At 57.1% G+C, this 23,287-nt stretch overlaps 1 protein-coding gene across 1 annotated transcript; it reads right to left on the reverse strand.

Moving 5' to 3' along the window:
• Positions 1–507: 507 nt before the first annotated feature.
• On the reverse strand, positions 508–21,187 carry LOC121166920 (RNA-binding protein Nova-2). Its single transcript, XM_040996265.1, has 4 exons — positions 21,097–21,187; positions 13,034–13,177; positions 8,276–8,442; positions 508–1,593 (listed from the first exon to the last, which is right to left on the reverse strand). The coding sequence occupies exons 1-4, from the start codon at positions 21,179–21,181 to the stop codon at positions 508–510; spliced, it is 1,482 nt and encodes a 493-aa protein (XP_040852199.1). The 5' UTR covers positions 21,182–21,187.
• Between the last annotated feature and the right edge of the window lie 2,100 nt (positions 21,188–23,287).

The following is a 23,287-nucleotide window of genomic DNA, read 5'->3' on the forward strand; positions in this document are numbered from 1 at the left end:
AGAAATAAAAACTTCAAACAAAGGGCAGGGAGGAGGAATCCTTACCAAAAGAAAAAAAGAGAAAAAAAGAAAGAAAAAAAAAAAAAGGAAAGAGGGGAGGGGAAGAGAAAAAAGTGGAGGGAAAGAAAGAGAAAATAACGCTTTGTTTTCTATTAAAATCAACAAAATGCAATATATACAGATATCACACAGACCTGGGCCCTGGGAGCGGAGGGGGAGGCCTGGCTAAGCCCAGGGAGGGAGGGAGGGCAGAAGGGGTCAGTTCCGGGCTGGGGAGGGGGCTTCTAGCCCTGCCCCCCAACCTCTGTCGCTCAATCCTGCCTATGACTACCAGAAAAGGGGGAGTGCAGTCGGCCTACCCCTGCCCCTGCCCCAGCCCCAGCCCCTGCCCCAGCCCCAGCCCCAGCGGCGCACCAGGATCCCAAGCTGAGGTCAGGAGCTGGGAGGAGGAGAGGGAGGAGGAGGAGAGAGGGAGGGAGGGAGGGAGGGAACACGCGCGCGCAGGCCTCATCCCACTTTTTGGGGGTTTGAGGCCCTCACCCCCTGCTCGTAGGTGACCCGCTGGCTGATGAGGTATTGAGCGGCTTGCGTGGCCGCGGGGCTGCCCGTGATGGTGACCCGCCGGTTCCGCGTGCCTGGCAGGAACTCGCCCTTCTTGGAGATTTGGATGCGGGCGCCTGTCAGCTCCTGGTACTCCACCAGCGTCTTGCCCCCTTTACCCAGGATGGCGCCCACCAGGTTCTCAGGCACCGCGATCTCCACCAGCTCCTTGGCGCTCTCGGCAGCCAGCTTCTCCGCCGTCAGGAAGCCCCCGGCTGCACCTGCTGCCGCGGCGGCTGCCACCAGCGGGCCCCCTCCGCCGCCGGCGGCGCCTCCGGCCCCGGCTCCGAGGTAGCCGTTAGCGGCCGCGGCCAAGGCAAAGGACCCCAGGGCTCCAGGGGGCGGGGGTGGCGGCGGGGCAGCTCCTCCCGCTGGCCCGGCCCCCGCCTCACCCGCGTAAGAGGCTAGCAGGTTGGCGGCCGCGGCCGCGGCGGGGCTGGCACCTGCGGCCACGGCCGCCAGGACGCCCGAGGCGGCGGCCGAGTTGAGGCCCAGGCCCAGGGAGTTGGTGTTGTAGCCGTAGCTGGCTAGCGTGTTGAGCGCCGTGCTGATGGCCAGCAGGTCGGTGCCTGAGAAGGCGGGCAGGGCTGCGGGGAAGGCGCCCACTCCGGCCAAGCCGGCGGGGCCCAGCAAGCCAGAGGCGGCGGCGGCTGATGCGGCGGCGGCAGCAGCGGGCAGCACGTCGGCTGGGCTGGCGTACGGTGAACCGGTGGGGTTGGAGTTAGCCACGGGGCCAGCTACGTTGGCGTAGCTGATGTTGAGGCAGCTGCTGCTCTGGGGGTCTTCCTGTACCTTCTGCACGATGGCGCTCACGGCCTTGTGCACCTGTTCCGGTTCGCCGCTGACCGTCACCACACGCTCCTGGAGGTTGATGCCCTCGGGCTTCTGGGACAGCTGCACCCACGCACCGGACTGCTCCATGACGGCCTTCACCGTTGCGCCCCCCTTACCGATGATGAGGCCGGCCGTGCTGTTGGGGACAATCAGCTTGGCCTGCGAGGGGAGCAAGAGAGAAGCTTTTTACGGTGGCCATCTTGAGGTCGTAGCAGGGGAGGGCACCTCCTGGTTGGTGTACAAAGCCAGACCCAGCTTACCTATTGGCATACAGCAAGTGTCCCCGCCACCCTCCCCCCCCCCCCCGGGGTTGTACAAAGTTGGTACAGTGGAAAGGAATTAGTCAAACTTGTTACAGTAAGATGGGAGTTGGTCATAGTGGTTGACACACTCTTTAGGATGCCCATATCTCTTCCTCTGCTTCTGATTCAACTGCCAGCTAAACTGCCCCCTGGGAGCCCTGGGATGGCTCAGGGCTTTAAGTCCTTGTCATGCATGTGGGGAAACTGGAATTGAGTTCTGGGCAACTGGCTTTGTCTTGCCCCAGCCATGACCACTGCAATCATTTGGGGAGTAAACTCAGCAGACAGAAGGTCTCTCTCTGTATATAGATCTCTCCTCCTCTCTTTTGCTGTGACTGCCTTTCAAATTAATTAATTAATTAATTAAAAAGAACACATTAGAAATATTGAAGTGTTTCCTCAGTGGATGATAAATGAACAGCTAATATTCTGGATCTTTTCAGTAGCCCTTTAGCACACTTGGTCCCATGTGCTCCAAATTCCCAGTATCTCCCCTGCATCCAATGGCTGAACCAATGGGCTCTACTAGGATCCTGCTTCCAGCTTGCACGTGTCCTTGCCTTGCCCTGTCCCATAACCCCAGCTGACTCTTCACTATTCTCACGTTGAGGTCCAAGAAATGCAAAAAGAACTTGGTCTAAGCTCATCCTGATAGTGAAGGAGCTAAAACTCAGTCTCTTGAATTCCTGCTGCACTGGCCTCTCCCACTCTGCGATGTGGATCTCCCACCGAACCCCTCCCTCTCTTTGTCTTTGGATATGGGGAGGAATTGGATCCTGCTCACATCTCCAAGTTGTAGTTCTAACCCCCAATGCTCAGAGTCTGACTGTGTTTGCAGATAATTAGGTTAGAATGAAACCATGACAGTGAGACCTTAATCCACTGTGAGTGGTGACCTTAGATGAGGACAAGACACACATACAGGGAAGAGCATGTGGGGACATGGGATGAAGGCAGCTTGTACATACGCCCAGGCTCCCGTGTCGGCTGGTCACCAGCCAGTTCGGGGTATGAACCTGGCTGAAGACAGACAGCAGCATCAACACCTTCTGCCTGAAAAGGCAGGTGTTAAATGTCTCCAAGACAAGAAGAGTGCTCACTTACTAACACCACAGTCTTACCCTTCGACCACCCGCCTGTCTCGAGCAGCTACAAATCTGGTCATCTTTTAGATTGATGTGTTGGAGAGAGACAGAAAAGATTCTTGTCCCAGGTTCATTCCCCAAATTCCCACAATAGTAGGGGCTGAAGTCAGGAGCTAGAAACTCATTCCAGGCCTCCCACGTGGAGAGGGGCAATGCAATTCTTTGAGCCATCCCTGCTGCCTTCCAGGGTCCCCAAGAATGGGGAGTTATAGTCAAGTGCCAGAGCCAGGGATTCTTACTACGGAGCGAAGGCATCTTACCCACTAGGCTAAAGACTCCCCTCCAACCGGATCAACTTTAATTCCAGCGGGAGATATTTTAAAACTCATTGGCTCCTTTAACTTTTCCGGGAGCATTTCAACGCATCAATTCCCCCCTTAAGACCCCCAACTCAGACCTGTAACTTGAGCCACCGTCTGTCCTCTCTATATCCAAGTACCCTCTAGGTATATCGGGGTGGGACGGAGGTGGGGTAAGAAATTTGTGAGTCCAATTTTGGTTGCTGCAAAGACTAGGGGGGAGATGTGAACACAGATTGGCTACAGGGGACTGCATCCCAGGACCGAGAGGAGTTGTCACAACGAAGAGGTGTGCCAGGTCCCATACAACTGCGATACCCTGGACAGTGATGTTGCAGACAGCTAGATTTCTGAGCCTGGAACAGAATCAATTCCTCTTCTTCTTATTGTTGTTGCTTGATGTTAAAACCTACTGTAATGTCCAAGAATGACGCTATCAGTGGACCAAGGCAAGCCCATACTTTGCCTAGTTCTGAATCTGCCCAGAAGCTGTCATCATTTCAGAAAACTTCAACATCAGCATTAGTGTAAAGTTTCCATCATTGTGCATTGTAGCTGTTTCCCTTAGCCAGGTTAAGGTGCAGGAAGCCAACTATTTCCTTGTTTCTTCTACTCTTTTGTATATTACAGTTCATCTTATTTAGGACAGGTGCTTCCAGTTCCAGCTTGCTGCTAATGCACACCCTGGAAGGCAGCCAGGTGATGGCCCAAGAGGCAGGGTCCCTGCCTCCCATGTGGCAGACCTGGATGGAGTTCCTGGCGCCCAGCCTTGGCCCCCAGCCATCAAGGGCATTGGGGAGAATGAACTAGCAGATGGGCACTCTTTCTCTGTCCCTGTCTGACTCTCAAATATAAATGTATAAATCATCTTATAGCTAGTCACCTTCCTTTTCTACATTATTAAAAAAAAAGTTTCATGGATAAAGAAAGCGTGGCATAGCCGCACAATGGAGCATTATTTGGCAACACATTTAAATGAATCAAATCCTGACATGATACACACTGCAAACACAAGTGAACCCAGAGAATATTCCATCCACCACAGAAAGCCGCATCCATTTACACAAATGCTCAGAAATACACAGAGACAAAGTGAAAAAGTGGTTACCAGGAGATGGGAGAGGACAGAGGTTGATAAAGTGCGGAGTTGTCTTGGGAGAGATAATGGAGATTTTCTATCAGCTGCTGCGAGGGATGCAAAACTCTGAACACAGTAAAATCTATGGTGAAGGACCCATATGTCAAAGCGATCTCAATAAAACAATCCAGGACTGGTGTGGTAGCCTAGCGGCTCAAGTCCTCACCTTGCATGTGCTGGGATCCCAAATGGGCGCCAATTCGTGTCCCAGCTGTTCCACTTCCCATCCAGCTCCCTGCCTGTGACCTGGGAAAGCAGTCAAGGACAGCCCAAAGCCTTGGGACACTGCACCCAAATGGGAGAGCTGGAAGAAGCTCCTGGCTTCTGGTTTCAGATCAGTTAGGCTCCGGCCATTGTGGCCACTTGGGGAGTGAATCAGTGGATGGAAGATCTTCCTCTGTGTCTCTCCTCCTCTCTGCATATCTGACTTTCCAATAAAAAAAAAAATTAAAATGGTTGGAAGGCTTAGGGATGTAGGTTTGTTTTATTTTTATTTATTAATTTATTTTTTTGCAAAGTTAGATATATTATAGAGAGGAGGAGAGAAAGAAATGTCTTCAGTTTGATGATCCATTCCTCAAGTGACTGCAATGGCTGGTGCTGTGCTGATCCAAAGCCAGGAGCTCTTCTTGATCTCCCATGTGGGTGCAGGGTCCCAAGGCTTTGGGCTGTCCTCAGCTATTTCCCCAGGCCACAAGCTGGATGGGAAGTGAGGCTGCTGGGATTAGAACTGGCGCTCATATGGGATCCCAGAGCATTCAAGGTGAGGACTGGGCCTGGCACGATGGCGCAGTAGTTAAGGTCCTCGTCTCGCACGCCCGGGATCCCATATGGGCGCCGGTTCTAATCCTGGCAACCCCGCTTCCCATCCAGCTCCCTGCCTGTGGCCCAGGAAGGCAGTTGAGGACGGCCCAAGGCTTTGGGACCCTGCACCCACGTGGGAGACCTGGAAGAGGCTCCTGGCTTCGGATCTGTGTAGCATCGACCGTTGCTCTCACTTGGGGAGTGAATCATCGGAAGGAAGATCTTCCTCTCTGTCTCTCCTCTCTGTATATTCGCCTTTCCAATAAAAATAAAATAAGTCTTTAAAAAAAAAAAACGGAGAGGACTTTGACCACTAGGCCTTGGCGCCAGGCCCTGTAGGTTTGCTTTATGCATGGCCCAGGGAAGTCCTTGTCAATTATCACAGCCTCTCTCCCCACACATATGCAATGGGCGCGTGGTCTGGTGGGTGGTCTGTAAGATCCTAGTGACTGGCACCGTAGCAAGCCCTTGGTCCCTGCAGAGTACTGGTTTATACAGAGGGAAAGCTGCAAATCCTAGTTTCCTGTGAACTGGCAAATGTTTCTAACTATTGTATGCCTTCGTTGTCCTTGCTTCTACATGAACACCACCGTGGTTCACCTGGCTGGTTATTCAACTGAAGCATCGCCTGCACCACCTCACACCCCAGAATCCCAGCGTCCCACAATGACACAACAGGTAGAATCACAGACTAAAACACGCCCAGACTCTTACAATCCTAGAGCCACAGCACTGCTCAGAAAGACCCGAGATGACCACACCAGGAGACTTGCGGAAACTGTCAAATATTAAAACAACAACAAAGCCCCCGACGGCTAACACAGTGCAGGCCACATCCCCAGGCACTTTGTCCCCACAACCTCTTGACAAAGGCACTGTTACGACCCTGTTTTCCAGGCTAGGAAATGGAGGCAGCAAGTAAACAAGTTGAGTCAGGTCACACAGGTAGTGGCTAATAGAGTCAGGATCCATCAGAGATTTTCTCTCCGAAATTTCGATTCAGTGTTTTCAGGCTGCAACCCAAGAGTCTGGATTTAAGCTAGGGATGAAGATCGGCTGATCTAGCCTAGATACTCAAAGTTGTGATCCCCAGGCCACTGACAGCCTATTTGTTTGAACTTTGTAGTGTTTTAAAAACTGAGCTGGGGGCTTGTCATGGTACAGCCACCTGTAACAGCTGCATCCATGTGAGCACTGAGAGAAGTCCTGGCTACTCTACTTCCCATCCAGCTTCCTGCTAATATGCCTGGGAAAGCCACAGAAGATGGCCAAAGTCTGTGGGCCACTATACTTATGTGGGAGACCTGGAAGAAGCTCCTGGCTCCAGACTGGCTCAGCTCTGGCCACTGCAACCATTCAGGGGGAGTGAACCAATGGGTGGGAGATCTCTCTCCCTCTCTCTCTGTAAAATCTGCCTTTCAAATAAAAATAATCTTGAAAAAAGAAACAACAACAAGAGCTAAAAATTGCTGATAACTTCCCGTGCAGCAGGCATACACACCAAGTACTTTTCAAACATCACTGACTATTAACCGCCATCCGTATGTAGGTACCATAAGTAATCTCATGTTCCAAATTTCTAAGTAAGGCCTGGAGAAACCAAGACTTGTGCGTAAGGTCACCCAGGAAGTTCAGTAGGATTCTACTCCACAGCTGACTCTCTCTTTCTTTGGACCCTCTGAATCATAAGGCATAGGGTAAACCCTGGTTCTATTTCTTGTTCATGGAACTGTCTCAGAGGTCCTGTGGACAGGCTCAGGAACCGATGCTGGTGCCGATCCCATTTCCCCTGCAACATCCACAAACCCTTGCCAAACCCGGAGTCCCTGGAGGCCACGAAAGAGGCGGAGGAAGCGCAGATGCCCTCGCCTTGGTGTCCATGGTGGGAACACCTTGGGCAGATCTGTGGGGCGCCAGCAAAGGAGCGGCTTCAGCACCAAGGACAGCGGCCGCGCTCCGCGCCCCGAGCTCGTGCGGCTTTGGGGTGGGCTATCGAGGATTCCTGAACGTGGGGGAAACTGAGGCCTGTGTAGTGTCCGTCTCACCTCGGGGCGGCGACAGAACTCGAGAATCCCTGATTCCTCGGGACCTGTCTCTAGGTGCTAGACATTCAGGAAGCCTTGCTGACCCAGGCCCCTTTCGCCTCGAGCGCTCGAGTATTTTGGGGGAGGATTTAGGGGCAAAGGCGAAGGGCACAGAAGCCCCGTGCTCCCCTGACGCGGTCAGCATCACACGCGCCCGCGCAAGCACGGCCGGAGGTTCCGTCCCGAGGACACCTGCTCCGGTGCGCGCCGTCGTCATGGCAACCGCAAGGCCCAGAATGCCATTGGCTAGCTGCCCCAGGCCACGCCCCTTCCGTCCCGCCTTCCTCCCACCACCCTGAACCAGGGTAACAAAAGATGCTGCCCTTTTCCCTTCCTTTGCTTCCTACCGAGGTGCTGAGGAGGAGAGGCCCCGTGGGGACGAAGGGTGGAGGAAGGAGAAAAGAACGCCCCTGGTTAAACCCTGGGACGAGGCTGAGCAGTTGCTGAGGTCACTTCCGATGAGAGCAGGAAATGGGAGGCAGGTTGCTGGGAAACACAAGAGGGATGAAGTGGAAAGGAGAGGAAGGATGGCTGAGCAGGGAGTTTAGGTCACAGTCCTCGAGACCTTCTCCTTTTTTATGAATCAGGCCCTCTCCCTGGGGTCTGGAGGCTTAGAGGAGCTAACGGAGCTCCTAGCCTTTCGTATGTATTCATTAAAAAAAACACAACACTTTTACTCAGGTCGGTGGGCATTCAGCTTTGTGAGACAAAACCCCAGCCCCACACCACCGCACATGGGTCCAGCTCCTGGTCCCAGCTTCCTGCTCATGAGTACCCAAAAGGGCAGGCAGGGTTTGTGCCTCCCAGGAGGGAGCCCGGGGTAGAATTTCTGGCTCCTCCTTCCTTCTGCTCCACACTGGCCCTGGCTGGGGCTAGCACTGGGGGAATGTGAACCATCGAGATGGGAGTGGTCTTTTCTCTCTCTTTCCTTGGAGTCAGTCACAACAGCGTGTCCTGGCATTTGTCCTGGTCACGCACACCCGTGGAGTTGGAGGCGGGGTGAGGTGTGGGAAGTGGGTGTTGGCTGGGACTTAGGCAGCCCCACTCCCTGTCCTCCTGCCGAGCTGACCTGTTTGGCTCTGTCAGGGTTCATCGTGGTTTGGGGTTGAAGAATGTTGACCACTTCAGGCTTGGTCATCGCTTGTGGGATTTCTCGAACCTTCTCGGCAATAAAGCTGTGCACAGCGTTCAAGGCCTCGGCCGTGCCCTGTACTAGACATACCCGTTCTGTGGTTCCTGTGGAGTAAGGGAAAGAGGATGAGCATTCTTCATCAGGCAGGAATGAGGCCCCCCCACAACTCCGCCTTCAAACCAGAGAGATGGGAGGAGATGGGAGGATGCCTCAGTGCCTTGTGCTGTCTACCAGCGGCACTGGGCAGGGGGAGCCAGGGCTCAGCTGCCTCTTCCCCGTTCTTGCTGGCTCCCTGGTTACCTTGGCAACCATTCACTCACAGCTCTCCTCCCTCCCTCCTCCCCCTCAGCCCCAACCCCTTCTAGAAGCCCAAGAGCTCAGGCCTGCACTGGTTGCCACAGTAACTGGAACCCCCTTATCGGTCTGGCTGGCCGGGTCCTCAGCCCACCCCCAGGGGGACGAGGGACGAAGCCCTGTTGCTATGGCAACCCCATGAAAGCCTGCAGCGAAGGCCTCTAGGCTTTTGGAGAGGATGGGGAAGGGTTGGGGGATGGGGGAGGCAGAAGAGAGAGGCCCGAGTGTCTTGCCCAGACCCACCAGATGGAAGGCTGAGGAGGGCGGGGGAGGGCAGGGGAGGGCAGGGGAGTGGACCGGGTGAGTAGGCAGGGGCTGGGTGGGTCAAAGGCAACTCCCTTGTAGAGTGGGGACTGAGGGACTGGGAGAGAAGGGCGGGGTGGGCCATCCTGTGGCTGGACAGTCTCCAGATCCAGTCCACGGCTGTACCCTGGGCATCCTCCTATGGGCCAGGATTGGGGACCTAGGCTAGTGTGTTGGGATGTATACCTGGGAGAGAGATTCGGTATGCCACTGTGCCCAGAATGCGACTCCATGAGATTGTATGAGTGCAGCATGTGTGTGTGTGTGTGTACTTGGGCAGCCCAGCTTTGCGTGTGGGGAAGACCTCGGTGCCATGGCCAGGGTCCTATTTGTGAGACCTAGTTGAGTGTGCCGAGGGGTCGGAGGGAACAAAGAATCCCACCGAGTGGCTGGGAGGTGTCCGGGGAATGAGATTGTAGTGTGTTTGTGTTCGCGCACAGGTGTGAGTGAAAACGGACAGTCAGCCTTATTTCTGGTGTTGCCAAGACTCTGTAGTGAGAGCTGTGTGTGTGAGTACAGGCGTGAGTGAAAAGTGACAGCCTCATTTTAGGGTGTCACTAAGACTCTAGGGTGGGAGCTATGTGTATGTGTGTGTGTGTGTATGAGACAAGCCTCTTTGGTGTGTTTGAGCATGAGGGGAGAGGGGGACAGCAAATTCAATTGAAGTTGGACGGAATGCAAGATGGTAAATGTGTACGTGTACTACTGCAAGACAAAGACCACTTGGCCGTGGGTGGCTGAGGTGAGAAGGCAAGCGCCTTGGCCAAGCCAGGGCTGTGCCAGGTGCCTCTGTGTCCCTGTCCCTGCCTGGGCCCCTGTCTGCAGGCCCCACTCACCTCCTTGGGTCTGTGCAAAGTCCTGTGAGGGTACAGACTGCACGTGCCAGCCTGCCCATCCAGGACCCCTGGCTGGGCTGTCATCTCCCAGTCCTGCCACTTGTCTCAGTGTCCCTAACAGTCCCCACCCGCCTTGGGCCAGGAGCCTCACTCTTACCTCCCTTCCCCTCCCCGCCCCCAACAATGCTTTGGTCTGGGCCAAGGGTGAGTCAGCGTGCAGGCTGCCTTCATGTGGGTGTAAATAGGAAAGGGTGTGGGTTGGACTGGGAACCGAGGGACAGGAGGGAGGAGGGGACACCCCTCACAGAGAGACCGGCCCAGGGCCAGCGGCCTTCCAACTCTAGAAGTCTCAGACTCCTCTCCTGCTCCCACCACACACACCTTCCCTGGGGACCCACCGGGGGTGCTGATGGGAAGAGAAAACAGTTAAGAGTCCTTAACTCAAGGACAACAACTGGCAGTTATGCAACATGGAGCACAGACTTGTTCTAAGCTCTTCCCGGATTTCTGCTCACCTTCTTTCCCGTGGTGGCCGTTACTACTGCCGTCCACCTGCTACCAACACTGACACCCAGACAGAGCCTAGACTTGTCTGGGCTCGCTCAGCCAGCCGCAGGATACCTTCAGGATTTGGAACCCAGGTGTCTGGTGCAAGACACCTGTGTTCCTTGCCACCATGACATCCTTTGCTGAATTTGGGGGTCCATGGATGTGTGTTGGAGAGGACAGCTAAAGATTTCAGGGTTTTGTTTATTCCTTTTTGGTATTTTTGATATTAAGGAAGAATCTATGCCAAGGCAGGTGAGCCATCTCTTGAGTCTACACGCAGCATCAAGTGTCTTATAAATCAATGAAAATGCAGAAAACCAACCAACAGCATCTCCTTGGCTTTTTTTTTTTTTTTGTGGGGGTAGGGAGGGTCAGGGATTTGTTCAATATAAGAAGGGACTTCACTGAGTAGGGGATGGGGAGCCTGGGCAGACGTGGGATACATAACTCCTCTTTTTGTACCACAGTACTCCAAGCCCGACCTAAAAGGGTTGAGATGGGGCTTTGGGGTCCACCAGTCAGTATATGTGCTGCTGAAGCGAGCACAAGGGGTCCACCAGTCAGAAGGGGACTCCTTCTGTGTGTCCTGCCCCTCCTTGGGGTTTGCATCTGTTCATGGCATGCACCCAAGTGCAGTCTGTGGGAGCCCCTCCCTATAGCCTCCGCATGTCTCCCGTCTCCCCTGCCTGCTACCCTTCAGTTACATCAAAAAATTGCTCCCCAGCCGCCAGACATAGTGGACTGACTTCCAGGAGCCTCCATCCTGTGCTTCACCTAGCTCTGTCCTGTCCAGCTGAGCTTTTCCTCCAGGAAGCCCTTCTGACTGCCCTGCCTGAATGCCCGTCCTCTGAGCTATCCACTGCTCGCACACTGACCACTCCGGGTTTATCACCATCCGTCCGCACACCTGGACTAAGTCACCTGTCCCCATCTTTGCCTCCCCACACAGGGCCGTTTCCTGCGTGGCTCAACAGCTTGAGGAATGGGACCAGGATGGAGGAGGCTATGGCCTGCACCTGAGTCTGGATCAGCCACAGGCTGACAAACTTACACCTTTCAGGAGAGGCAGGAGAGCCTGGGATCAGGGTGGTGGTGTCCACGGAGACCCTGGCTCTGGCACTTGCCTGATTGACACTCAGCCTGAGAGAATAACTGGGCACTACCACTCCCATCCTCCAGGTTTCTCAGCCGCCTGCCCTGAGGGGGCGGGTCTCTGAGTTGGGGCAGGGACAGGAGGGAATGATGTGGCTCACGGCACAGAATGTGATCCAGGGGCAAGGGACCAAGTGTCCTCAGATGAACGTCCCTGCCAGAGAGGTGTCTTGTGGGCTCTGGGGGTGCGGGGCAAACTGGGCCAGGGTGGCAGAGAAAAGGAGGGCATGAGCCTGGGTCACTAGAATGTTCTCTAAACCCCTTGCCAAAGCTGCTTAGTGTGATGAGAGGCAGGGAGTGGGAGGGGTGGATGTAGAAACAAGAGGGAGGGAGGAGTAGGGAGAGAGTAAGAGAGAGAGAGAGAGGGAGGGAGGGAGAAAGTGCATCCTGACCCTGCGTGCACCAGCTCTGGTGTTTGACCTAAAAAGATCCCAGGGGATTAAGAAGCAACTAGAGCCAGTGCTGGACCACAGATGTGATTCCAGGGAGCATCCTGGGTTCCCACATGTGGATGCTCAGACATTGGTCTTGGGAGGGTGAGAGATACTGAGAGAGACTACAGCGAGTATTGGGGGAGGGAAGAGATGGAAGCAAGAATGGTCTGGGTTTAGAGGGCAGAAAATCAAAACAACAAAACAGCAAGGGGGGCTGAGATCCGAGGCCGAGGAGGGCAAGCAAAGGCCAGGGCTGGGCTTGGGCAGGGCAGGGAAGGACCGTGCTCCCCAGGACAGGGGCAGAGTAGTAGCCAGGGGCTGACCAGGATGAGGTTTGAAGAGAGAGGGAGGCTCTGAGAAGTGGAAGGAAGAGAAAGGAGGAGGGAGGAGGGCGACAGTCCGGGAAGGAAAGAGGAGAGGGAAGGCAGACAGACGGATGGACAGATGGGCTTGGAGGCCAGGAGGCCATGAGGCTGAGCGAGATCAGAACAGAACCAAGAGCCAAGCAGAAAGAGGAGCAGGCAGAGAGAGGCTGGCGAGAATGGGAGCTGACAAAGTCAGAAACGGACCAAGGCAGAGACACTGGAGGAATCAGAGAGAAGAAAACCAGTGGGACCAAGACTGGGCAAGTAGTGGGGACAGAAATCCAGAAAGAGTTGTTCTGGGGAGGGGAAGGTGCTGTAACATGGACAGTTGGTCCCTAAGCTCAGAGAGGATCCCCTGGCACCTGCCTTCGCTGCCCACCCCCCTCCCAGCTTCTCCAGCTGACCCGAGGGGGCAGGTGTGTGGGAAGGGGACACATCTGCCAGCACACCATGCAAATGAGCTCATGAATATGCAGCAGGCCCATTGTCTTGCCCTGCCCCCACCCCCATCTGCTCAGCCAGGCCCCTCCAGCTGGGGGCAGCTCTGTCTCCCTTAGGGGGAAGCCATCTTACCCTCCTTTCCCTTACCTGCCCCCCACTTTCACTGCCCCTCTAGGGCAGCCCTTCCCCCTCTGCCAGGATGCAGATGGGAGGGGCTACAGGGAGGACAGGTCCAGGGCAGAGACCTGGGGCGGGCCTCACCGGGATAGAAATCTTTGGACTTGGAGAGCTTGATGGTGGCTCCCGTCTCCTTCTGCAGCTGCACGATGGTCTGCCCGCCCTTGCCAATGATGGAGCCCGCTGCGTAGCTGGGGATCAGCACCTTCAGGAAATATTCGCCTTCCTCTGCAGGAGTACACAGGGCAGAAGAGGGTCAGGTGGGGCGTCTGTGTGTGCACTTGCACGGCGGGGTTTGGTCTTCACCTTTGGAGTGCACCAAGCTGGAAGATGGGCACAAAGAACGGCCCTCTCTTCCTCCTTCCCCCTGTGCCCCAGCACTTGCTCCATGTGCCTGACCCGGCAGCTATGGATACAGCCAACAAGAAAAACAGGCAAAGCTGCTTGATTTCACCAGCCAAGGAAGCATATAAGACCCAGAGAAACTTAACAAGTCACCCCGGGCAGGGTTCACCCTGATCCACTCTGCGACACTGGGGAGAGACAGACAATGCAACTGATGTCAGATGCTGGGAGGCCTAAGTGAACACAAAGAGGCAGGATGTGAGATGTGGTAAAGCGACGGCCAGCGTCAGAGGGAGGGTGGCACTGCTCACCCCCACGGCGCACCGCACCTGACACAAACTATGTTCTGGGACTCCACTAACACTGCTCTTCGCACGAGGCTTTCGCGGGGGCACTCCCAGGAAGTGTTTTACCAAAGAGAGGGAGAGGGCCTGGTGTGGTGACCTAGTGGCTAAAGTCCTCGCCTTGAACGCGCCGGGATCCGATATGGGCACCAGTTCTAGTCCTGGCAGCTCTGCTTCCCATCCAGCCTCCCTGCTCGTGGCCTGGGAAGGCAGTGGAAGCGGCCCAAAGCCTTGGGATCCTACATCCGCGTGGGAGACCTGGAAGAAGTTCCTGGATCCTGGCTTCGGACTGGCTCAGCTGCGACCGTTGCGGTCGCTTGGGGAGTGAATCATTGGATGGAGGATCTTCCTCTCTGTCTCTCCTCCTCTCTGTATATGTGAATTTCCAATAAAAATAAAATAAATCTTAAAAAAAAAGAGGGAGAAAAGGTGAAGAACTCTCCCACCATTTGTTGGGGCTAGCAGCAGCCTGAGCTGCCATTGAGCCCGACGTGGGCAGGGGCACATGAGACTTGTGGCAGGAAGAGTGAGAGGCTTGTGTGTCAGGGCTGAGTGAGGGAGCAAGCACAGTCTGGGAGGTGAGGAGGGGAGCGAAGGGGATGGGGAGTTAGGGATTTGACATTGAAGGGCCTTGACTTTGGCCCCTGGTAAATTGGCAGAGCTGGGGACCCTGGGGCGAAGTGCGAGGGTGGGGAGGTGGCTGCAGCCTGGGTGGGCAGGTGGAGGCAGGCTGGTCACCGCCACCACCACCCCTGCCAGAAGTGTTGTCATCGCCAGCCATTACTCAGCCAATTAGAACGAGCTCTACTTTCCCCGCGACAGGAGACTGAGACCCAGAGAAAGCACCATCCTAGATTGATGTTTAAAGCTGATTCCAATCTCTTTCCACTCTTCCTGCTGGTGGCGAAAGACTGACAAGTCCCAGAGCAGCCTTGGACCTGGAGGCAGTGTCCATGGTGGTTTGTGCAGCCTCGGGCTTTACCCTGCAACCTCCTGGCAAGGCCCTAGCCTCTCTACCCTCTAACCAACCTAATTGCCCTTTTATGTGCCCAAGGTAGGCGTTCTAGAGACTTCTCAACCCTTTGCCATTGGCTCCGCCCACTGTTAAAACAGTTTCGGTAGCTTTCGACCTCCCCAATCTTGTTCCCAAAAAAGTTCCCACTAATCACCCAGGGCCTTTGCAAATGCTGTCTGGCCTGGCATTGCCTTCCCCTCACCCTGAAACTCCCTTTGCCCTGTAGGTCCCCAACCAATGCTGCAACGTCTTGGGGAGCTTTCATTAAACCTTGGACTGGGATGGAACCCCCCACTGCAAGCCTTCAGAGCCACTTATCCCAGGGTCTCGCTGTGGGCCACTGTCCATAGAGCTGACCACGTGCCCCTGGGGCTCATCAGCACTCCTGGCAGAGGAGCGACAGGCCTTGGGCAAAACAGGGGGAGGAGCCAACCTGAAACCACACCCCCAGGATTTGCCAACTTTCTCTTTCAAGCAAAGGAAGCCTTAAAGAAGAGAGAAGGAAGAGAGAAGTCTGCTCAGGTTGAAATGAGCGGTGGGGAGGCCCCCCTACACCTCTGCCTGGCCTCTTCCCTTGAAAAGTTCTGGGCTCTTTGATGTGGTGTGCAGCGGAGAGGCTGGGGAAGGGGGTTCAGACTTAAGGGGCTTCTCCAAGCTCAAGACAATCCTCTTAAAACTTACCTAATCAGTCCATTAAGCCTATTAAGTCGTTAACCCCCCCCCCAGGGGGCCTCCCCATCCATCATCCTGCCCTCTCCTCCCTGCGGGGTCCCCGCTCCCCATCCCTACCCCTACACCAGGTTCAGAGATGGGACTCTTTATGCCTGGAAGGCTCAGAAAGATGGGGAGAGACTCCTCACTAAGCCTTGGCACTCCATCCCCTCTCTCCTTCTCCAAGCCGCTTCCTTCTCGGGAATTGGAGGCGTTTGGGGTCTCTGAAGATAGCCGGAGAAGGCTCCTCCCCATCGGCTGCTCCTCTCCCTCGCACCTCCTCCAGCTTTGTCTAAGAATTTCCATATGGGCAGCCTCAGTTTGCTTATCTGGCCACTGGGACGCATGTGGCAGTCAGGCAAGGTGACTGTGATCACAGGAAACATGTAGGCAACCAAGGATGGCTCAAGGCAGAAGTGGCAGACACCAGAGCTGTCACTGTCAACAGAGGAGTCCAGCAGTGTGCTGTGAACCAGGGGAGAAAAGCCTAAGAATTGGGGTTTTGGCAGCCAGCAGGATGGCTCAACTGACTAATTATCTGCCTTGCACGTGCCAACATCCCATATAGGTCCTGGTTCATGTCCCAGCTGCTCCACTTCCCTTCCAGCTTGTGGCCTGGGATGGCCCAAAGCCTTGGGACCCTGCACCCATGTGGGAGACCTGGAAGAAGCTCCTGGCTCCTGGCTTCAGATTGGATCAACTCTGGCTGTTACAGCCACTTGGGGAGAGAACCAGTGGACAGAAGAGCTTTGTCTCTCCTTCTCTCTGTAAATACTGCCTTTCCAAAAAAAAAAAAAAAAAAAAGTAATAAATCTTAAAAAAAAAATTGGGGGTTTTTGTTGAGGAGGTAAGAGTGTCAATCACCCTGCTCGAGCTCTCCCCCAACCCTGGCTTGGTCTGAGCAGCCTCAGATCCCTCTGTCTCCACCCTCATCCCTTCTCCTTTCTTTCCCCACTCTCTTCCCTCCTTCTTCTAAGCCAACACTTCCTGAAGCCCCCACTCTGCACCAGCCTGGGTGTGAGGATCAAGGACACAGGAGGGACCCTTCCAGGCAAAGCCCATCTCCTTGACATTCCTTAGCTACCCAAACGTTTCTGTGCGAAGTGAACGCCTCACAATCACGGCTGATAACTGCCTCCTTCTCCACACAGGAATGTCAGAGAGGAAAAGCAGCTTGGGGGTCTCAGCATCCCCTCCAACAGCTTCCACCCTGGGGTGCTCAGTGGTCCCCCCACCCCTCTTCAGGTGGTCCTCCTAGGAAATATGACCTCCCACCTGCAAAAACTCTGCTCGGAGCCTTTGCAGAATCTTCCTTCTTGTTGAGGGGGGAGATGAGCCCCTCCCCAAAGAAGAAGTAAAACCCCTATTTCCCAGCCTGCCTTGTGGCTGGGACAGCCACAAGACCTCAGCTGAACGCAGAGCCCCAAGACGTTACACAGCTCCCCTCTACTCCACGCCCTGCTGGAACCACCCCTGCCCTGCCTGCAACAAGGGTCTTCCCTTGGGGACTCCAGCTCCTTCTCCTGGCAATGCTGAGGATGGCCCCTGGAAGCCTGCCCACGAGTCTGCTTCCCTCTTGTTAATAGTTCCAGCACCCCCACCTCATCAAGGAGTAGTCTTTCCCTCCCAGTCCCTTGGCCTTCCCCATGGCCTTAGCGCCCACCTGCCTCAGGGAGGTTTCTGGGAAGCTTCTGAAGCTCAACCAGCCCCTCCCCGCCAGCCATAAATAACATCTGTTTCTGCAGATTTGTAGTAAGAGTGTGGCCCATTTCACTGTTAGCACGCGTCATCCCTGGAAAGTGGCTGGCTTGGCCCTGGGCGATCATGAATGACCACAGCAGAGCAGAAGGCACGTGTGCTGTGGGCGTGTCTGTCATTGGGAGCCTAGAGGGAGCACCACAGCTGGGGTGGTCCTTGGGACCCAGTGCTGTGGGAGATGAGAGGGGACGAGGAGGCTGGGAGGTGATGCTGGTGCTGTCACCGGGATGTGAGGGTGCGGGGTGAGGCTGCTGAGGAGGAGGTGGGGGTGGGGGCGTCAGGTATGTGACGTCCTTCCACCAACGCTGGCCTTGGCTGTCTGGGTGAGAACCAGTGCGTGTTCTAGGAGGGGGTTGGGGGGGGGTAGGTGTGATGGCTCTGGCTCAGTTGGTTGTGACCGTCTGAGCGAGGGGAAGTTCCCTGTAATGAATCACCAGGGACGGTGAGAATGGGACGGGCCAGTGTGGTGAGGGGAGCGATGATGACGCCGGTGCCTGCTGAGTGCTGGGCGCCAGCGCTCATGCCCTGGGCTGCACAGACACGATCGATCGCACCCGGCAGCCCAGACAGGTAGATCTCACTGTCCCCCATTTTCCAGACAAGGAGCCCAAGACTCAGAGCAGTCTGTGACATGGCAATGAGCACAGGGGAAACCCTGAAAGGTCTTAAAGAGTGAGGGGTGTCAGGAGCAGCCCATGGTGCTCCTGGTGGGCAGGGGGGAGCCGGGTAGGGGTGAGGTGTCTGCCGGGGGAGGGAGAATATCTGTAGAAGAATCCTTTTTTCTCTTTCCCTGTATTTGTGGATGACAGAGGTGGGAATGCAGTTGGGAGTTTTCGGAGGCTAAGACCACCGCAGCATGAGTAGCCATATCCGTTCCCAAGGCCCTTTGTCACTGTTCCGCCAGAAGGTACTTATTTTTTCCCACTGAGTCCCTGTCTGGGACTGTCACCCAATCTCTTTTCCCAAGTCCTTTTCCCTCAGGGCCTTGCCTTTCTCCCAGCGGCACCTGCAGGCCAAGTCAACGTGCCCAGAGGAGTTGGTGTGAAGGCCATTGTCATCATCTCCCCTTCTTTTCCCGTCTGTCCCCAGGGACAGGCAGGAGGGTCAGGCTGGCTGCTGAGGGAAAAGGCTGGATCTGTCTAGTCTGTCACTCCTGGCTGAGACACCCAGGAAAAGTCCCCACACCCATGTGAACCTCAGCATCCCGATCGGAGCCTGGGGCTTGCTGTCATGGCTGCCCGCATCACCAAACGTGTCTTTCCCTCTCCTTGGCTGATCGCGGACCTTGGGTAAGTTACTCAGCCTCTCTCTGTGCCTTCCTTTGTCCAACAGGTGACAGAAGAGAACTGTAGTGACAATCACACGATCCACTTTCCAGAACACATCCTGGCACACTGCATCGCAGCACCGTCAACCTCAGCCTCGAGCGTCACAACCCCGTCGTGTCAGGAGAATTCTATGGGACGCCGTGTAAGTCATACAGCGATCACGCCGGCGGGAGTGCAGTGGTCAGTGGGGCAGCTGGGGACCGGGACATCCAGACAGGACAGCATTCCACACCCATGAAGGAGTCCTTGGTTTGGAAATCCAAGTCCATTTGGAAGCTTTAGCAGCCCTACTCCCCACCCTGTACATCTCTTGGTCTCAGTTTCTCCACGGGAACTTAAGAGATAGAGAAGTGGGGTGGGGGAGAAGGACAGGAGGAAATGGTCTCTAAAGACGTGTCCCACTTTCCCCGTGGCTGAGGGAGACTGGAGAGTGCAGTGAGTAGGTATACAAGTTGGGGGACTCAGGTGGCCTGGCCACCCCGGGAGCTGTGTGACCTTGGGCCAGTGTTTGCTTTTCACATGGACCCTACTCTACAGAGAGGAGGTGGAGGTGACAGTCACGGGCAGTGGCAGCTGCACCAGCTGTTTGCCTGATATGGAGCCCTCAGAGTTGACTGAGCCACTCAGTCCCTGTAAGGGTGGGACACCTGCCCACAGGAGGGGAGCGGGGAGAACCCAGGACCTCCTGGGTCCTCCCAGCCTCTCTAGGACAAGGAATACCAGTGAGGCAGGAACGAGGGAAGGAAGTTGGTGGGGACACATTCATGTGTGTGCTGGGGGTTGCTGTGGCGGGGGTGGGGGGAGCAGGAAGAAGGACAGGAAGTCCTCTCCCACCCTTCCCCCAACTTCCCTTTCCTCCCGTTTGTGATGGATACTCTGGCAGGCAGCGGGGCGGGGCTGAGGGGGTGGCAGGAGAGCTTCTGAGTTTTGTCCCACATGGATGGGACAGGGGTGTGAGGGAAAGAGGCTCCCCAAACTCCCACCCCCAGCCCCTCTATGCCACCTCTGGCCGACAGGGCAGGGTGTACGGGGCCCAGGGCCATCTCTCTCCCATCCGGAGGAAAACGCCAGAGGAAGCTGAGGTTTGTGGCCAAGGTGACCGTGGAGGAGGGGCCTGTCTGCTCTGGGGTCTCTCTTCATCCAAGGAGCTGGCAGGACCACCCCCCATCCCTAATTGATTGCCTGCTGCAGGGACAGGCACCTGGAGTTTCCAGCTGGGCTTCCCTTCCCTGATGTACATGCCTGCTTGAGCACCTCACACACACACACACACACACACACACACAGAGGGCCCCTGCCTCTCACGCATACCTCCCTCCCTGCACCGATGTCACCCATTCAGCTGTCTGGTTCTCTCTCACACACGCCCGCCCTCCTGTGTGACACACCCACAGAATGACCCTCCCATCTCTGGGGTCTCACATTCGACCATGACACACACACACCTCTGGTTGTCACAGATCTGCCTGCCTGGGGTGTCCTTCCCTCTCCTTATTACACACCCTTGGGGCGTTTCGCCCACAAGCCTCTGCCCCTCCCTCGGCATACACCCACCTCCCCCCCACTCCGTTGTACACACCCCTTCTGATGTCACTGTCGCACACCTCATGTGTCACACCCAACCACAGCATCTTCAGTCACACCCACACCCTGTCCCTGTCACAGCCCATCCCCAGCATCGCCTGGTCTCCACCCTACCTACCAACACACTCGTGTCACCCCTTCCTCTGATGTACACAGCCCACCAAGGCTCACACCCAGGACCAAGCCCATTCGCACACCCCCTTGCATCACACACACATACAATACACACAAACCCTTTCTTGCTCTGCCTCAGCCTCCTCTGGGGTGATGGGCACACACCTTCCCCTGCACACTGGAGGGTCTCAAATATGGAGCCCAGCCCCTCTGATCTCGCCCTTTTCCTTACACACACAACACACACTCAGCGTCACAGCGCTCTTATTCCTCAGCCAGGCTGTACAGAGCTGGCACTGACACAAACGCACACCTGTGCCAGCCTTACATCCCTCTACCTGGCTTTACACACCCACCCTTTCCTCCACTTTGCCCCCCCCCCCATGCCCAGCACAGCAGGCACCCAGCACGGATCCTGTCCAGGGGCCTTCACCCCAGCCTCCCTGAGGGACAGCCCTGGACCAGGACATCCCCGGGAAGCGGCTGGCTGACTGGCTGGCTGGCTGGCGGCTCCTGGTGCCCAGGCCTCCTGCCCTCCATCCCCTCCCCCCCGCCGGGACACGCAAGCCGGGAACACCCCTGCCCTGCCAGAGTCACATCACACACCCCTCAAGGACACGCGGACACCCGCCCGGGGGGACCCACGCCCCCCCTCATCCTCCGCGCCCCCCCACAAGGACACTTGCCACCCCTCCCCCCCAACCCCTCTCATCCTAGACAAAGCTCCCAGCCCCGGGCCGCCGCGAGGGGAGGAGGGGGTCAGGCCCCCTCCCCGACTCTCCTCCCTCGTCGCCCCCCGCCTCGGGGAGGGGCGCCGCTGCTGTCCCCGGAGCCTTGCACCTGCCACGGTTGGTGGTGCTGGTGGGGAGGATGGAAAAGAAGCGAGGGCCTGTCTCCCGGCACCCCAACCCCGCGCCCCGCGCGTCCACCGCAGCCCCTTTCTCTCACCTCCCGTGTTGCTGCGTTTGGTGGAGACCACCTCGGGGGGCGTTTCGAGGGGCCTCTTGCGGGAATCCGGGGCCTCGGGCTCCATGGGGGGGGCCTGGGGCGGCGGCTGCTGCTGCTGCGGCGGCTGCGGCGGCGGCGGCGGCGGCTGCTGTGGCGGCGGCGACGGCTGCTGGGGAGGCTGGGGTTGCGGCGGCGGCGGCGGGGGCGGCGGCGGCTGCGGGGCCGCGGAGGCCGTGAAGAGGCCGTGCACCGCGCCGGCGGCCATCATCCTCATGGTGGGGGGGCGGGGGAGGGAAGGGGATGTGGGAGGGGGAGGGGGCGCGCGGGTGGGGGAGGGGGAGCCCCGGCGAGGGGAGGCGGGCGGGAGCGGGCTCTGGGGGGGGTGGCGGGGGTGCGGACGGAGAGCGGATGTGAACCGAGTGGGAAGGCACGGGGTGTATGTATGTATGTGTGTGTGAGTGTGTGTGTGGGGTCTCCGACCCGAGCCCGGGGAGAACTGAGGGGTGGGTGGGGTCTCTGTCTCCTCTCTCTCTCTCTCTCTCTCTCTCTCTCTCAGGATCTAGGAAGCCGGCCACTGGCCGCGCCCCCGGGGGTGGCGGACGGGGAGGCTCCCCAGGGCGCAGGGCCGAGCCCCCCAGGCCCTGCTCGGGGCGGGGGGCCGGAGGAGCGCAGGCGGCCGTTAGTGGGGGTCCCGGGGGCGGCGGGCGCGGGCGGCAGCGGTGGCGGCCCAGGCGGTGGCTGCGGGCCCGAGCATCTTCCCGGGGGCTCCCACCGCCGCTGGCTCCGCCCTCCCGCGCGAGGCCACGCCCGTGCCGGCCAGGGCCACGCCCCCGCGGCGCCCTCATTGGTCCTCCTTGGAAGCCCCCTGCGGGTTGGCCACGCCCCCCCATCCGGGGTTGCCAGCGAGAGGGACCTGCTTCTTGCCCCTCCAGGATCTGAGCTAGGGACCCTGGGATCGGCTTTTAGTGAGCGCTTATTCAGCGCCGGCTCTGGCTCCACGGGCGCTCTAACCTTCATTGCCCGGAGCCGGCAACTGTGTGTGTGTGTGCACGCCCACTCGGCAGATGGGAAGACTGAGTCGCACAACCTTACTCGGTTACGATACCAAACTCGGCTCAGAGCGTCTTCAGGTTGACAGCCCTGAGCAGCTGTAAGGGCTCAGGGCACTTGCCTGAAAGGGGAATCCAACTTAGAGCTTGTGACCCCAAGCCTGGCATCCAGCAGGCTCTGGCTTCAAACCAACCCCCAACACCCCAGGACATAGGGGCCTAAGAGTGCTGTGTCCCCCTGCACAGTAAGCCCGTCAGTTCAGGGGACTGAAAAAGTCCCCTTTTCCACAGGAAAGGTGGAGGGTGGGGGCGCCCCGCCAGTGTGGATGGAGGGAAAGCTGGATCCACGGAACCAGTCGCTGGCAAGGGGCGACCCTGTTTGCAGCTGCTCTCTCGTGTCATCTGGTCCCTAAGCTCCCTTGTCCCGTATTCTCCATCACTGAGGACTCTCTCCTTCCTGGGTCAGCCTGAGCCAAGGCTGGACTCCGAGGGACTTCCTGGAGCTCCCAGGGTGCTCCGAGTGGTGGTGGGATGGGCTCCACACCACTTCCTGCCCAGGTCGCCGGCATGCCGGGTAGCAGATGGCCTGGGGTGGACGGGGTGGTCGCCCATCTGTCCCCTCCCTTCATTATCCCTGGAGCCAAGGGGATGAGAAAGGAGGGGCTGTGGTCCAGTGCAGACTGAATACGCCCTCACCATCTTCCTGGTCCCTGAGGTGTGTGTGTGAGAGGTGGGGAGGAGGGAGGCAGAGCTGAGGAGCTGGTTGTCATGGAGACAGGGGAGAGGTGGGACGGGAGTACAGGGAGATCCCAGGGTCACTCTGAGATTCACCCCCTGGGACCCTCCTAGTCATACAGAGTCACGTCACCCAGGCAGGCCCAGCTCTACAGCTGTGACACACATGCAGGTCCTACTGGGGGTGCACAGGTGTATGGGAGCCCTGCACTTCCACACAGGTGCACTCTGACGTGTGAAGGCTCCCAGGGGACAGGCGTGCGTGTGCACACACACACACACACACACACACACACACACACACCTCTAAGTCAGATGAACCCAAAGACACAACACAGGCTTTCACACACAGACAAGTCACACCAGAACATTGTGTATGCCCTAGGTGCCCAGATTCAGGGCCATTC

The sequence above is a fragment of the Ochotona curzoniae genome, unplaced genomic scaffold (assembly GCF_017591425.1).
Source record: "Ochotona curzoniae isolate NIBS_2020 unplaced genomic scaffold, NIBS_Ocur_1.0 patch260, whole genome shotgun sequence".
Lineage (NCBI taxonomy): Eukaryota > Metazoa > Chordata > Mammalia > Lagomorpha > Ochotonidae > Ochotona > Ochotona curzoniae.

Excerpts from the sequence above, each read along its gene's own strand:
- LOC121166920 (XM_040996265.1), bottom strand. The coding sequence starts at position 21,181 with ATGGAGCCCGAGGCCCCGGATTCCCGCAAGAGGCCCCTCGAAACGCCC. Across the intron at positions 13,178-21,096 it reads CAAACGCAGCAACACGGGAG|AGGAAGGCGAATATTTCCTG; the intron begins GTGAGAGAAAGG and ends GTACTCCTGCAG. Across the intron at positions 8,443-13,033 it reads GTCCAAAGATTTCTATCCCG|GAACCACAGAACGGGTATGT; the intron begins GTGAGGCCCGCC and ends CTTACTCCACAG.